Consider the following 15,590-nt stretch of genomic DNA (forward strand, 5'->3'; position numbering starts at 1 on the left):
CGTTAGGTATCGAGGATTCATCATAGAAACTCCGAAAGCCTCAACCAATAGCTGATCCTAAAAAAAACTTATTTGTTTTTTACGTTTTTTTTTCTCGAGTCGGAAACTTTTTCCCGGGTGTAAAACCCCTTTTTCAGCATTTCAGTTTTTTACGGAAAAAAAATTATTTTTTTTTCGAGCTGAAATTTTTTTCCCGTGTGTAAAACCCCTTTTTTAGCATTTTTGGTTTTTATGAAAAAAAATTATTTTTTTTTCCGTTTTTTTTTTCGGGTTTCGTTTTTTCCGCACATTCCGTTCAAAGCCAGTGGTGTATGATTCTAGCAACCCTAACCCTGCATTTGTTGTGGGCATGATGTTCAAAAATGCACCTGAGTTTAGGGAAGCTCTTAGGAAGTATGTTGTGAATAGATGTGTGGAGGTTAAGATGGTGAAGAATGAACCAACCAGGGTTAGGGGACACTGCAAGAAGGAGGGGTTTGAATGGCACATTCTGGCTAGTAAGATTGGGGCCACTGGAGACTTTATGGTGAAGACTTATGTTCCTCAGCACAAATGCTTCAGAGCGTTCAAGATTAGAGAAGCCACTCAAAATTTCTTAGTGGACTACTTCAGAGACAGGATTACCAGTTTTAGCTACCTAAAGTCCAAAGAGTTAAAAGCAAGGGAAATGAGGGAGTTGAAGATTGATGTGACTGACATCAAATGCAAGAGGGTTAAGAGAATTCTGCTTGAAGATTTAGAAGGCGATTATTTGGAGGAGTATGGTTTGTTATGGGATTACAGAGAAGAACTACTGGCAACCAACCCAGGAACAACAATTGACCTCTTGACTGATGGTAACACAAACCAGTTTGGAGCTATCTACATATGCTTTGATACTTTAAAGAAAGGGTGGAAGGCTGGGTGCAGGCCTTTGATTGGACTTGATGGCTGTTTTTTGAAGACAGTTTGCAAAGGGGAGTTGCTTACTACAATTGGAAGGGATGGCAACAATTAAAGATTCCCTATTGCTTGGGCAGTGGTGAAATCAGAAAGCAAAGCTACTTGGGTGTGGTTTTTGAAACATCTGGTTACTGATCTTGATCTTGGAGATGGAAGCATGTTGGCGCAGCGGGATTTGACTGGAATCCCATCAGAAATATCTGGTCACCGATTTGGTCACTGTCCATATGAGAAATAGGAGTTGTACTTTTAGGGCATGGGATTTGACTGGAATCGCTAAAAAGGTGAAACGTTTGGATTAATGCCAAACGTTTACAAACGTTACGAAACAAATGCAAACGTTTCACCTTTTTAGTGATTTAAGCGAAACGTTTACAAATGTTACGAAACAAATCCAAACGTTTAAAACGTTACGAAACAAATGTAAACGGTTGGCTTAAATCGCTAAAAAAGTGAAATATTTGGATTTGTTTCGTAACGTTTGTAAATGTTTGGCTTTAATCGCTAAAAAGGTGAAACATTTGGATTTGTTTTATAACGTTTGTAAACGTTTGGCTTAAATCGCTAAATGTTTGGCTTCAATCACTAAAAAGGTGAAACGTTTGGATTTGTTTCGAAATGTTTGTAAATGTTTGGCTTTAATCGCTAAAAAGGTGAAACATTTGGATTTGTTTTATAACGTTTGTAAACGTTTGGCTTAAATCGCTAAATGTTTGGCTTCAATTGCTAAAAAGGTGAAACGTTTGGATTTGTTTCGAAATGTTTTTAACGTTTGGATTTGTTTTATAACGTTTGAAACGTTTGGCTTCAATCGCTAAAAAGGCGAAACGTTTGGCTTTATTTTGCAACGTTTGTAAACGTTTGACTTCAATCGCTAAAAAGGTAAAACGTTGGATTTGTTTTGTAACATTCATAAACATTTGGCTTAAATCGCTAAAAAGGTGAAACATTTGGATTTGTTTCAAACGTTAATAAACCTTACGAAACAAATCCAAACGTTTCACCTTTTTAGCGATTTAAGCCAAGCATTTTCAAGCGTTACAAAAAAAATCCAAACGTTTCCCCTTTCTAGCCATTGAAGACAAACGTTTAGAGATTTAAGATAAACGTTTACAAACGTTACAAAACAATTTGTAAATGTTTAGTTTTATTTTGTAACGTTTGGCTTAAATCGCTAAAAAAGGTGAAACGTTTGGATTTGTTTTGTAACCTTTGTAAACGTTTGGCTTAAATCTCTAAAAAGGTGAAACGTTTGGATTTCTTTTGTAACGTTTGTAAACGTTTGACTTAAATCGCTAAACAGGTGAAATATTTGGATTTGTTTAGTAATGTTTTAAACGTTTGGTTTTGTTTGCTAAAAAGGTGAAACGTTTGGATTTGTTTCGTAAAGTTTTAAACGATTGGCTTAAATCGCTAAAAAGGTGAAACGTTTGGATTTGTTTTATAACCTTTGACTTCAATCTCTGAAAAGGGGAAACGTTTGGATTTGCTTCGTAACGTTTGGCTTAAATCGCTAAAAGGGTAAAATGTTTGGATTTGTTTTGTAACAGTTGTAAACATTTGGCTTAAATCGCTAAAAAGGTAAAACATTTCGAAACAAATCGAAACGTTTGGTTTTGTATTTTAACGTTTGTAAACGTTTGGCTTAAATCGCTAAAAAGGTGAAACGTTCGGATTTAATTCGTAATGTTTGTAAACGGTTGGCTTAAATCGCTAAACGTTTAAAACGTTACGAAACAAATCCAAACGTTTCACATGTTTTAGCGATTTAAGCCAAACTTTTACAAACGTTTCAAAACAAATAAATCCAAACGTTTAAAACGTTACAAAACAAATCCTAACGTTTCACCTTTTTAGCAATTTAATCCAAACGTTTCAAAACAAAGCCAAACGTTTGGATTTATTTGTTTTGTAAACAATTGGCTTAAATTTCTAAAAAGGTGAAACGTTTGGATTTGTTTCGTAACGTTTGTAAACGTTTGGCTTAAATCGCTAAAAAGGCGAAACGTTTGGTTTTGTATTTCAACGTTTGTAAACGTTTGGCTTAAATCGCTAAAAAGGTGAAACGTTCTGATTTATTTCGTAATGTTTATAAACAGTTGGCTTAAATGGTGAAACGTTTAAAACGTTACGAAACAAATCCAAACGTTTCCCCTTTTTAGCGATTAAAGCCAAACGTTCACAAATGCTAAGAAACAAAACCAAACGTTTAAAACGTTACAAAAACAAAACCAAACGTTTAAAACGTTACGAAATAAAACCAAACGTTTCCCCTTTTTAGCAATTTAAGCCAAACGTTTAGAAATGTTACAATACAAATCCAAGCGTTTAATACGTTACGAAACAAATCCGAACGTTTAAAACGTTATAAAACAAATCTAAACATTTCACCTCTTTAGCAAATTAAGCCAAATGTTTACAAACGTTACAAAACGAATCCAAACGTTTAAAACGTTATGAAACAAATCCAAATATTTTACCTTTTTAGAAATTTAAGCCAAAGGTTTACAAACGGTTACGAAACAAATCCAAATGTATCCCCTTTTTAGCGATTTAAGCCAAACGTTAACAAACGTGACGAAACAAATATAAACGTTTCACTCTTTTAGCGATTGAAGCCAAACGTTTACAAACGTAACAAAACAAAACCAAACGTTTATAAACGTTACGAAACAAAACCAAACGTTTGTTAACGTTTGGCTTATATTGCTAAAAAGGTGAAACAAAAAGTTACAAAACAAAACCTAATGTTTCACCTTTTTTAGCGATTGAAGACAAATGTTTACAAACGTTACGAAAAAAACCAAACGTTTGGCTCAAATTGCGATTTAAGCCAAACGTTTACAAACGTTACAAAACAAATCCAAATGTTTCGCCATTTTAGCAATTTCACGCAAACATTTATAAACGTTACAAAACAAATCCAAACGTTTCTCCTTTTTAGCAATTGAAGCCAAACGTTTACAAACGTTACAAAACAAATCCAAACGTTTGACCTTTTTAGCGATTTAAGCCAAACGTTTCACATTTTTAGCGATTTAAGCCAAAAGTTTACAAACGTTACAAAACAAAACCAAACGTTTAAAACGATACGAAACAAATCCAAACGTTTAACTTTTTTAGCTATTGAAGCCAAACGTTTACAAACGTTACAAAACAAATCCAAACGTTTCTTTTTTTTAGCGATTTAAGCCAAACGTTTACAAACGTTACAAAAAAAATCCAAACGTTTCGCCTATTTAGCGATTTAAGCCAAACATTCACAAACGTTACGAAACAAAACCAAACATTTACAAACTTTTACAGACGTTAAGAAACGAATCCAAACTTTTCACCTTTTTAGCAATTTGAGCCAAACGTTTACAAACATCAAAATACAAATCCAAACGTTTCACCGTTTTAGCGAAAGCCAAACGTTTACAAACGTTACAAAACAAATCCAAACGCTTCACCTATTTAGCTATTGAAGTTAAACGTTCATAAACGTTTCAAATCAAACCCAAACGTTTAAAACGTTACGAAACAAAACCAAACGTTTCAACTTTTTAGTGATTTAAGCTGAATGTTACAAAACAAATACAAGCATTTAAAACGTTACGAAAAAAATCCAAATGTTTAAAACGTTACAAAACAAATTCAAACATTTCACCTTTAAAGCAATTTAAGCTAAACGTCAACAAACGTTACAAAACAAATCCAAAGGTTTCACCTTTTAGCGATTTAAGCCAATTGTTTACAAACGTTACAAAACAAATCCAAAAGTTTAAAACGTTATGAAACAAATCCAAATATTTCACCTTTTTAGAAATTTAAGCCAAACGTTTACAAACATTACAAAACAAATCCAAATGTTTCACCTTTTTAGCAATTTAAGCCAAACGTTAACAAATGTTACGAAACAAATCCAAACGTTTCACCTTTTTAGCGATTGAAGCTAAACGTTTACAAACGTTACAAAACAAATCCAAATGTTTCACCTTTTTAGCGATTTAAGCCAAATGTTTACAAACGTTACAAAACAAAACCAAACATTTACAAACGTTATGAAACAAAACTAAACGTTTGTTAACGTTTGACTTAAATATCCAAAAATGTGAAACTAAACGATACAAAACAAAACCAAACATTTCACCATTTTTTGAGATTGAAGCCAAATGTTTACAAACGTTACGAAACAAGACCAAAAGTTTGGCTCAAATTGCGATATAAGCCAAGCGTTTACATACTTTACGAAACAAATCCAAAAGTTTCACCTTTTTAGCAATTTAATCAAAACGTTTCACTTTTTTAGCGATTTAAGCCAAACAATTACAAACATTATGAAACAAATCCAAACGTTTAAAACGTTACGAAACAAATCCAAACGTTTCACCTTTTTAGCGATTGAAGCCAAACGTTTAGCGATTGAAGCGAAACGTTTACAAACGTTACAAAACAAAACCAAATGTTTAAAAACGTTACGAAACAAATCCAAACGTTTCACCCTTTTAGAAATTTGAGCCAAATGATTACAAACGTTTCAGCTTTTTAGCGATTTAAGCCAAACGTTTACAAACGTTACAATAAAAAGCTATGCGATTTAAAAAGGTGAAACGTTTGGATTTGTTTTGTAACGTTTATAAATGTTTGGCTTAAATAGCTAAAACGGTGAAACGTTTGGATTTGTTTTGTAATGTTTGTTAACGTTTGGCTTAAATGTTTCACCTTTTTAGAGATTTAAGCCAAATGTTTACAAATCCAAACGTATGTAAACGTTTGATTTTGTTTTGTAACGTTTGTAAACGCTTGGATTAAATCAATAAAAATGTGAAACATTTGGATTTGTTTTGTTATGTTTGTAAATGTTTGGCTTAAATTGCTAAAAAGGTGAAACGTTTAGATCTGTTTTGAAACGTTAGTAAACATTTGTCTTAAATCGCTAAAAAGGTGAAACTTTTGGATTTGTTTTGTAACGTTTGTAAACGTTTGACTCAAATTGCTAAAAAGAAGAAACGTTTTGGATTTGTTTTGTAACGTTTGTAAAAAAGTGAAACGTTTAGATTTGTTTTGTATGCTTGTATAAACAAATCCCAATGGGAATGATATATATGTTTTATTTAAACTAAGTGTCTCATCAACTAAGTGTTTATTTATTACGTATTGTCCTTATCACATTGTGATAGAATCTATTCTTAAGGTGTTAAGAATATGAGTGACATATTCTATTATACAAGTGATCTAAATAACCGTTCACGATCGATAGTGTCCTACGAATAAGGGCATCGCATTATCCAAGAAAGATCGTCACCTCTGTTTATTCTCCTGATTAATAAAGAGTTACTAATTATAGTAAGCATTGAGTCTCATACTATTTGATGGGCATAAAAATAAACATATGGACACTCAAAGGGTTTGAAAGAGTCGAACAAGTGACGCTAGATGACTTATCCATGGTATTTCATCAAAGTCAATTTAATGCCATCTATTTCATAATTGTACATATGTCCTTTGACTTGCGGTGACACTATCTTGTATATAGGTGATTAGAGTTTGATACTCCTTATCCTTAGATCTTTCATGAGCTAGGGTCGCGGGATGTTTTTGTCTATTGTTAGTTGTATATGGAGATAGGGGTTTAACCAAGAGAGGATTTAACACACTGACTGAACGGAGAAAATATTCTATGCTATCTCAAATTGTTCTCGATGGATGATAAAGTTGTTTCTAGTGGAAGTCATATTTATCAAGAATAAGAACTGAGATGAGGTCATATGATCAAGACAAATAGTGTTTGACTTAACCGTGACACTAGTAGAAACATTGGTTCATAAAGAATGCATCAAAACATTCATATCAATTTGGGGGTCGTGATATGTTGCTAGACGTCACTCACGATCTACGTGAATTAATAATTAATTGGATTTAATTATTTAATATAAGAAAGGCATTTTTTATGACTCTCGTTGCCATATAGATGTGAACCTAGTTAGTCACACACAATAGGGTGTGCAATAGATTGAGTTTACGAGAGATCGATTTCATAAAGATACTAGCATATCTCGGAATTTAATCTAAGATGAAAAAACAAGTATAAATTAGTGACTAATTTATAAGAGTTATAAATTAGTAGGCACATAATTGTATTTTATCCAAGTTAATATGATAATGTCACGATTATGTCATGTGATGATGTCACGATGATGTCATGTGATGATGTCATATGATAATGTAACGAAGATGTCATGTATGTCTCTGTGTGTGAAACCTAGCATCCGACGTGTCAAAGGGTGGCAACACCTATGCTTGATGTGTGACACCTAGCATGTGATGTGTCAGATGGTGGCAACACCTATGCTTGGTGTGTGACACCTAGCATGTGATGTGTCGAATGTTGGCAACACCTTTGCTTGGTGTGTGACACCTAACATGTGAGGTGTTGCATTATTAAGCAAAGTTCTATCCTATATATAGAGGTTGCCTTTGCTCATTCTATACACACCACACTAAAGAGAGCGTATTTGAAAGAGTTCATGTAGTCATCAATCACAAAAAAAGCTTGGATAAAGTTTTTCATACATCCGAGCAAAGATGTAATCGCGGCAGGAGTTTGAGCTTAGGGTTACTCGGCAAGAGGAACTCTTGCGGATTACTTCAAGGGGAGGATTCAATCAGACATATATTCGTGTGGACGAGTTTGAGGTCGTCGTACTATCGGGACTACAAGAATCGTTGGAGAATCGACATAGGTATTTTTCTTACGATTTCTAGATGCGTGCTTTAATTATTAGATTATACGACGATCCATTCGTTGTTTATATGATCAATTTTTGGATCCGGATTGTTGGAATTCCGATTTTGAATTGCAATATACGATCCGGACCCTCGTGTCCCGCTGGGCCAATAGTGGTATCAGAGCCACAATATCAGCAAGTATTAAAGCTTTACGATTGAATGCATGTATAAATAATCATGGACTTAAGAATTATTAATATGCATGTAATTTATAATTTCGAGGGCTTAGGTCTTGTTTGCAAAAATGAGCAAACGCTGTTGTGACATTAATTACATTTGATTAAATTCTGTCCAGGAGAATGGTACTTAAGTGGTCCGCTCGTGACCCTCCAATCTATCCTGGGAATTTTTCTAATGTGATTAATTAACACAATACGTGACTCGCTTGTGCATTATATTGTCATCAACAAAACATGTGGAATAAGTAATAGTTTGCTCATTCTTTTGTTGCTAAGGAATGAGACCTAGGAAGTCCATGATCATACATGTGTGATTGCATAATTCATTTTAGCTTTAGTATGTATGAGATGCATGCTAAAACGTGTTGTGTGCTTAGTGAGAACGGAATAATTAAAAACCCTACGAAATCTTTCTAAAAGTTAAAAGATTAAGTTTAGATTGATTAATCATTAAATTAATTTATCAATGGCTCTCCATTGGAGCAATAAATTAACACGCTTTGAGTTTTCATCTTGTCGGCTATGCATACATAGGGGTGAGATGATATCGTCAAGAGGCCGTTGTTAAGTTTATTGTTAAGCATGAGATGTTACGGGTGTATCGATATAGTACACGGCAATAACGGCAATTAGGCGTACCTGAGTCGTGTATTATTCAAATTGATAAATCTTAGTTGATTCAATGGCTTAAACGTAACTAATGCTGAAACCCAATAACGACAATGGGTATCTGAGGGTGAATACATTAGGAGCTGGAAATGATTGAACCTCATATGAGATATGATGAACAAGTGTTGTTCACTTGTAGTATATTGTGATCCCAATAACTGCAATTAGGCGTACCTAAGGGAAATAACAATGACTATAAGAATTCAATCACCCGCTTGAAATCTTTTCCAACAAAGATTTACGTTTCCTATTTTGGAAGTGTAGGATTCGAAAAAGATAGTGGGAAGCCATTTTGATAAAGACTAAATCATCATGGTTTATATATACAAGACAATAATACTAATTAGAGATTTTTGCTATCTATAGGTTGATAAGATAAGATGAAATTGAATCCATTAAGTAGCATTCTCGACAATAATCGCTTAGTGGGTCCTAACTTTGTTGATTGGTTAAGAAATCTCAAAATAGTTCTTGCAAGTGAACACATAACATATGTTCTTGAGACAAATGTTCCAAGACCATTACCGATTGAGGCACCTCCCGAAGAACATGAGGCATTGCGCAAGTGGAAGTTAGATGAAGAACAAGCCAAGTGTTATATGTTAGCATCTATGAATAATGAGTTGCAAAAGCAACATGAGAAATATCCGGGAGCCCGCAAAATATTGTTTCACTTACAAGAGTTGTATGGTGAATCAAGTCGATTTGCTAGATATGAGATATCTAAGCAATTATTTCGGGCGGAGCATTCCGAGGGAAAGGGTGTTGGATAACATGTGAAAATGATGATTCGATGTATCGAACGCCTAGAGGGTCTAGACTTCATCATGGACTTCAATCTCCAAAAGGATATGATCCTTCAATCCCTACCGGAATCGTATGGTAATTTCATCACGAATTACTATATGAATCGGATAGAATGTACACTTGTTGAGTTGTCAAATATGTTGATAACTGCTAAAAAGAATAATGTTAAAGGAAAGAAAGTTTCTCTTGTGGTTTCTTCTTCTAGTAAGACTAAGAAGAAGAAAACTAAGAAGAATGTTTTCAAGGCCCAAAAGGCCATTGCGAAAAAGAAGGGCACTTCGGAGAACAAAGGAAAGTGTTTCTTTTGGGAAGGCGAGGGACATTGGAAAAGAAATCGCACCAAGTATTTGGAATCCAAGGGCAAGAACAAGAAGAATGAAAATCCCGGTGAGGGTATGTCAATTTCTTGTTATTTAAATTCCAATAACGATAGCTCGACAAAGCTTGGGTATTAGATACCAGAGCTAGTTCTCACATTTGTTCATCCTTACAGGATCTAGCAAATGAGAGGAGGTTGTATAAGGACGAAGTGATCTTAAAGCTTGGAAATAACGCAAGCATTGCGGCTAAAGCTATAGGATCATCTTCTATTTTGTTGAATAAACATGTTTTGTATTTGAACAATGTTTTGTACTTACCAAACGCTTATAGAAATATCATGTCCATTTCTTGTATGACAAGATTAGGATATGATTTCGTATTTACAAAGGATGTTTGTAAAATTATCCGTAATAATGAAATTATTGGTTATGGTTATTTACAAAATGGTCTTTATTGTTTAAATGAAGTTGTTCGCAATACAAATAATGTTTTAGAAATTAATACCGTCAGTGATCAAACCTCGAAACAACTTTGGCAACTTACGATTAGGACATATTGCGGAAGATAGGCTTAACAAGTTGGATAAGATGGGAATCTTGAGTAATCTTGATTCCACATCAATTTCAACTTGTGAGTCATGTCTTAAAGGTAAGATGACCTGATCACCCTTTGTGGGACAAAGTGGTGGAGCCAAAGATGTTTTGAAAATCTTATATAGTGATGCATGTGGTCCATTTAAAGAAATGGCACGAGGTGCTTATTTATACTTCATTACCTTCACCGATGATTTATAACGGTATAGGTATGTTGTTCTTATGAAGAACAAGAGTGAAGCTTTTGAAAAATATAAAGACTTCGAAAATGAAGTAGAAAACCAAATTGGAAAAAGTATTAAAATTCTTCGATCTGATCGAGGAGGTGAATACTTGAGTAAAGGATTTGGTACATTCTTAAAAGAATGCGGTATTATTTACCAATTGACTCCTCCAGGAACACCACAGTTCAATGGTGTATTGGAACGGAGGAATCGTACATTGTTAGACATGGTACGATCAATGATGAGATATACTGATTTACCCATTTCATTATTGGGTCATGCACTTCTTTGTGCAAATTATATTCTAAATCGAGTACCAACTAAATCCCATCCAAGAATACCTTATGCGATATGGTATGGTAAGGAACCAAGTCTTAAGCATATTAAGATTTGGGGATGTTCGGCATATATCAAAAAATTGATAACCGACAAGCTGGAATCAAGATCAATCATGGGAAGATTCGTTGGTTATCCTAAAGATAGTTTAGGATATTATTTCTATATTCCATCCGAACAAACAATTGTTGTTAGTCGGGATGCAATCTTTTTTGAAAAACAATTTATTCAAGAAGGGGGCAAAGGAAGAAATATAGAATTAGATGAGGAGTCGTCTAAAGACCAACAAAATGATATAATTGAGATTGATCAAACCCATAGTGAACCAGAATTAGTAATATCTACAGAAACACCTCGAAGTTCAAGTAGATTATCTCATCAACCGGAGAGATATGGTTTTCTTCATGATATACAAGAGTTGTTTATTCATGGAAAAAATGATCGAATTGTTGATCCCTCTACTTATGAGGGAGCTATATGTGATATAGATTCTTCAAAATGGCTTGAAGCTATGAAATCCGAAATGGATTCCATGTACAGTAACCAAGTTTGGGAGCTAGTCGATCCACCCGATGGAATTATACCAATAGGGAACAAATGGATCTTCAAGCGTAAAATTGGTGCTGATGGAAAAGTGGAGACTTTTAAAGCTAGGCTTGTTGCGAAAGGGTTTCGCCAAAGGCAAGGATTCGATTATGAAGAGACTTTCTCGCCTGTAGCCATGCTTAAGTCCATCCAGATTCTTCTTGCCATAGCTGCACATTTAGATTATGAGGTTTGGCAAATGGATGTCAAGACCGCATTCCTTAATGGATATATTGAGGAGGAAATCTATATGGAACAACCTAAGGGTTTTGAATCCGAAGAAGGTTCCAAGGTGTGTAAGCTTAAACGATCCATATATGGTTTGAAGCAAGCTTCGAGAAGTTGAAATCGTCGTTTTGATGAAGCCATAAAGAATTACGAGTTTATAAAAAACAAAGATGAACCATGTGTTTACAAGAAGGTTACTAGGAGCACAATCACGTTCCTAATCTTGTACGTAGATGATATTTTACAAATAGGAAATGATGTCGGTATGTAAACTTCTGTAAAGATTTGGTTATCCAAAACTTTCTCCATGAAAGACCTGGGAGAAGCAACTTACATTCTTGGTATTAGACTCTATGGAGAAAGATCTAAGAGAATAATAGGTCTCTCCCAAAGGCTCTACTTAGGAAAGATATTGAAGAGAGGACTGATTCCCGTAAGGCATGGAATTCACCTTTCAAAGGATATGTCTCCAAAGACATCCGAGGAAAGAGATGAAATGGCAAAGATAGCATATGCTTCGGCAATTGGTAGTCTTATGTACGCTATGTTGTGTACTAGGCAGGATATTTCCTATGCGGTTAGTTTGACTAGCCGATATCAATCCAATCCAGGTTCAGAACACTGGATGACTGATAAGAATATCTTTAAGTACTTGAGAAGAACTAAAGATATGATCTTAACATATGGAGGAGGTGATCTACAAATAGACGGCTTTACAGATTCTAACTTTCAATCAGATATAGATGATCGTAAGTCTATATCCGGATTTGTATTCACATGTAATGGAGGAACGGTGAGTTGGAAGAGTTCCAAACAATAAATCACTGGGGATTCAACCACAGAAGCCGAGTATATTGCGGCATCAAATGCTGCAAAGGAAGCTGTTTGGATTAAGAAGTTCGTTTCTGAACTTGGTGTTGTTCCTACCATTGAGTCGGCGGTTCCTCTTTTCTGCGACAACAATGGTGCTATAGCCCTAGCAAAGGAACCCCTGTCTCACCAGAAATCCAAACACATAGAAAGGCGATATCATATCATCCGAGAGATTGTTGTAAAGGGAGATGTGTCTCTCCAAAAGATAGCATCAGCTGATAACACGGCTGACCCACTGACAAAGCCCATGACCCAGAGTCAATTAGATTTACATCTTGAGAAAATGGGGCTTAGATATAGTATCCAATGGCACTAGTGCAAGTGGGAGATTGTTAGTAGTATGTGCCCTAGGGCCATTTTGTCTTTATGTTTGTATAAACAAATCCCAATGGCAATGATATATATGTTTTATTTAAACTAAGTGTCTCATCAACTAAGCGTTTATTTATTACGTATGGTCGTTATCACATTGTGATAGAATCTATTCTTAAGGTGTTAAATAGATGGGCCCTACGAATAAGGGCATCATATTATCCCGGAAAGATCGTCACCTCTTTTTATTCTCCTTATTAGTAAAGAGTTACAAATTATAGAAAGCAGTGAGTCTCATACTACTTGATGGGGATCAGAATAAACATATGGACACTCAAAGGGTTTGAATGAGACGAACAAGTGACGCTAGATGACTTATACATGGTATTTCATCAAAGTCAATTTAATGTCATCTATTTCATAATTTTACATATGTCCTTTGACTTGCAGTGACACTATCTTGTGTTGGCTCTAGTTAGTTGTATATGGAGATAGGGGTTTAACCAAGAGAGGATTTATCACTCCGGATGAATGGAGAAAAGATTCTATGCTATCTCAAATTGTTCTTGATGGATGATAAAACCTGCGCAGGTGTATATGACTTACTTAGAAAGTTGTTTCTAGTGGAAGTCGTATTCATCAAGAATAAGAACTGAGATGAGGTCATATGATTAAGACAAACAGTGTTCGACTTAACCGTGACACTAGTCGAGATCGGAATCTTAGATCAAGGGAATTTTGAGTGTACGGTAATTATGAACATTGGTTCATAAAGAATGCATCGAAACATTCATATCTATTTGGGGGTCGTGATATGTTGCTAGACGTCACTCGCGATCTACGAGAATTAATAATTAATGGGATTTAATTATTTAATATAAGAAAGGCGTTTCTTATGACTCCCGTTGCCATATGGATGTGAACCTAGTTAGTCACACACAGTAGATTGTGCAACCGATTGAGTTTACGGGAGATCGATTTCATAAAGATACTAGCATATCTCGGAAATTAATCTAAGATGAAAAAAAATGTATAAACTAGTGACTAATTTGTAAGAGTTATAAATTTGTAGGGACCTAATTATATTTTATCCAAGTTGATATTATGATGTCAAGATGATGTCATGTGATGATGTCACGATGATGTAACGAAGATGTCATGTATGTCTCTCTGTGTGACACTTAGCATCTGACGTGTCAAAAGGTGGAAACACCTATGCTTGATGTGTGACACCTAGCATGTGATGTCAGATGGTGGCAACACCTATGTTTGCTGTGTGACACCTAGCATGTGAGGTGTTGAATGGTGGCAACACCTTTACTTGGTGTGTGACACCTAGCATGTGAGGTGTTGCATTCTTAAGCAAAGTTCTACCCTATAAATAGAGGTTGCCTTTGCTCATTCTATATGCAATACACTTAAGAGAGCATATTTAAGAGTTCAAGTAGTCATCAATCATAAGAAAAGCTTGGTGAAAGTTTTTGAATCACAAGAGGAACTCTTGCGGATTACTTGAAGGCGATGATTTAATCGGACGCATACTCGTGTGGACGAGCTTGATGTCGCCGTACTATCGGGACTACAAGAATCGTTGGAAAACCAACATAGGTATTCTTCCTACGATTTTTAGATGCATGCTTTAATTATTAGATGATACGACGATCCATTTGTTATTGATATGATCAATTTCTGGATCCGAATTGTTGGAATTCCGATTTTGAATTGACATATACGATCTGGACCCTCGTGTCCCGCTGCGCTAACAGGTGGAACCTTTGGATTTATTTTGTAACGTTTGTAAACGTTTTGCTTAAATTGCTAGAAAGGTGAAACGTTTGGTTTTGTTCCGTAACGTTTGGATTTGTTTTGTAACGTTTGTAAACGTTTGGCTCAAATTGCTAGAAAGGTGAAACGTTTGATTTATTTCGTAACGTTTGTAAACATTTGGCTTAAAAAGCTAGTAAGGTGAAACATTTGGATGAAATTTCTAAAAATGTGAAACGTTTGGATTTGTTTTGTAATTTTTGTAAACGTTTGGCTCAAATTGCTAAAAATGTGAAACGTTTTGGATTTGTTTCGTAACATTTGTAAACGTTTGGCTTCAATCGCTAAAAAGGCAAAACGTTTGGATTTGTTTTGTAACGTTTGTAAACGTTTGGCATAAATTGCTAAAAAGGTTAAACGTTTGGATTTTTTATAGCGTTTGTAAACTTTTGGCTTAAATTGCTAAAAAGGGAAAAAGTTTGGTTTTCTTTCGTATCGTTTGTAAACGTTTGGCTTAAATCACTAAAAAGGTGAAACGTTTGGATTTGATTCGTAACACTTGTAAACGTTTGGATTTCTTTTGTAACGTTTGTAAATGTTTGGCTTAAATCGCTAAAAAATGTGAAACTTTTAAATTTGTTTCGTAAAGTTTGTAAACGTTTCGCTTAAATTGCTAAAAAGGTGAAACATTTGGATTTGTTTTGTAACGTTTGTAAATGTTTTGCTGAAATTGCTAAAAAGAGGAAAGGTTTGGATTTGTTTTGTAACGTTTGTAAACGTTTGGCTTAAATCTCTAAAAAATGGAACGTTTGGATTTATTTTGTAACGTTTTAAACGTTTGGTTTTGTTTCGTAACGTTTGTAAACTTTTGGCTTTAATGGCTAAAAAAGGGGAAATGTTTGGATTCAATCGCTAAAATGGTTTTGAAACAAACGTTTGGATTTGTTTTGTAACGTTTGTAAATGTTTGGATTTTTTGTAACATTT

The 15,590-nt window shown here is 34.7% G+C and overlaps 2 protein-coding genes across 2 annotated transcripts in view; one reads left to right on the plus strand and one right to left on the minus strand.

The window, feature by feature from the left end:
- The first annotated feature begins 349 nt into the window (after positions 1-349).
- LOC130015693 (uncharacterized) lies at positions 350-997 on the plus strand. Its single transcript, XM_056106344.1, has one exon. It carries the CDS (start codon positions 350-352, stop codon positions 995-997), a length of 648 nt encoding a protein of 215 aa, XP_055962319.1.
- Positions 998-1,070: 73 nt separating this feature from the next.
- LOC126687666 (uncharacterized) overlaps positions 1,071-15,590 on the minus strand; it is a 49,637-nt gene continuing 35,117 nt past the window's right edge. The window contains exon 3 of the mRNA XM_056106345.1: positions 1,071-1,161. Within this exon, the coding sequence (XP_055962320.1) occupies positions 1,071-1,161 (91 nt within the window). The remainder of the gene's footprint in view (positions 1,162-15,590) is intronic.

Source organism: Mercurialis annua, linkage group LG6, assembly GCF_937616625.2.
Source record: "Mercurialis annua linkage group LG6, ddMerAnnu1.2, whole genome shotgun sequence".
NCBI lineage: Eukaryota > Viridiplantae > Streptophyta > Magnoliopsida > Malpighiales > Euphorbiaceae > Mercurialis > Mercurialis annua.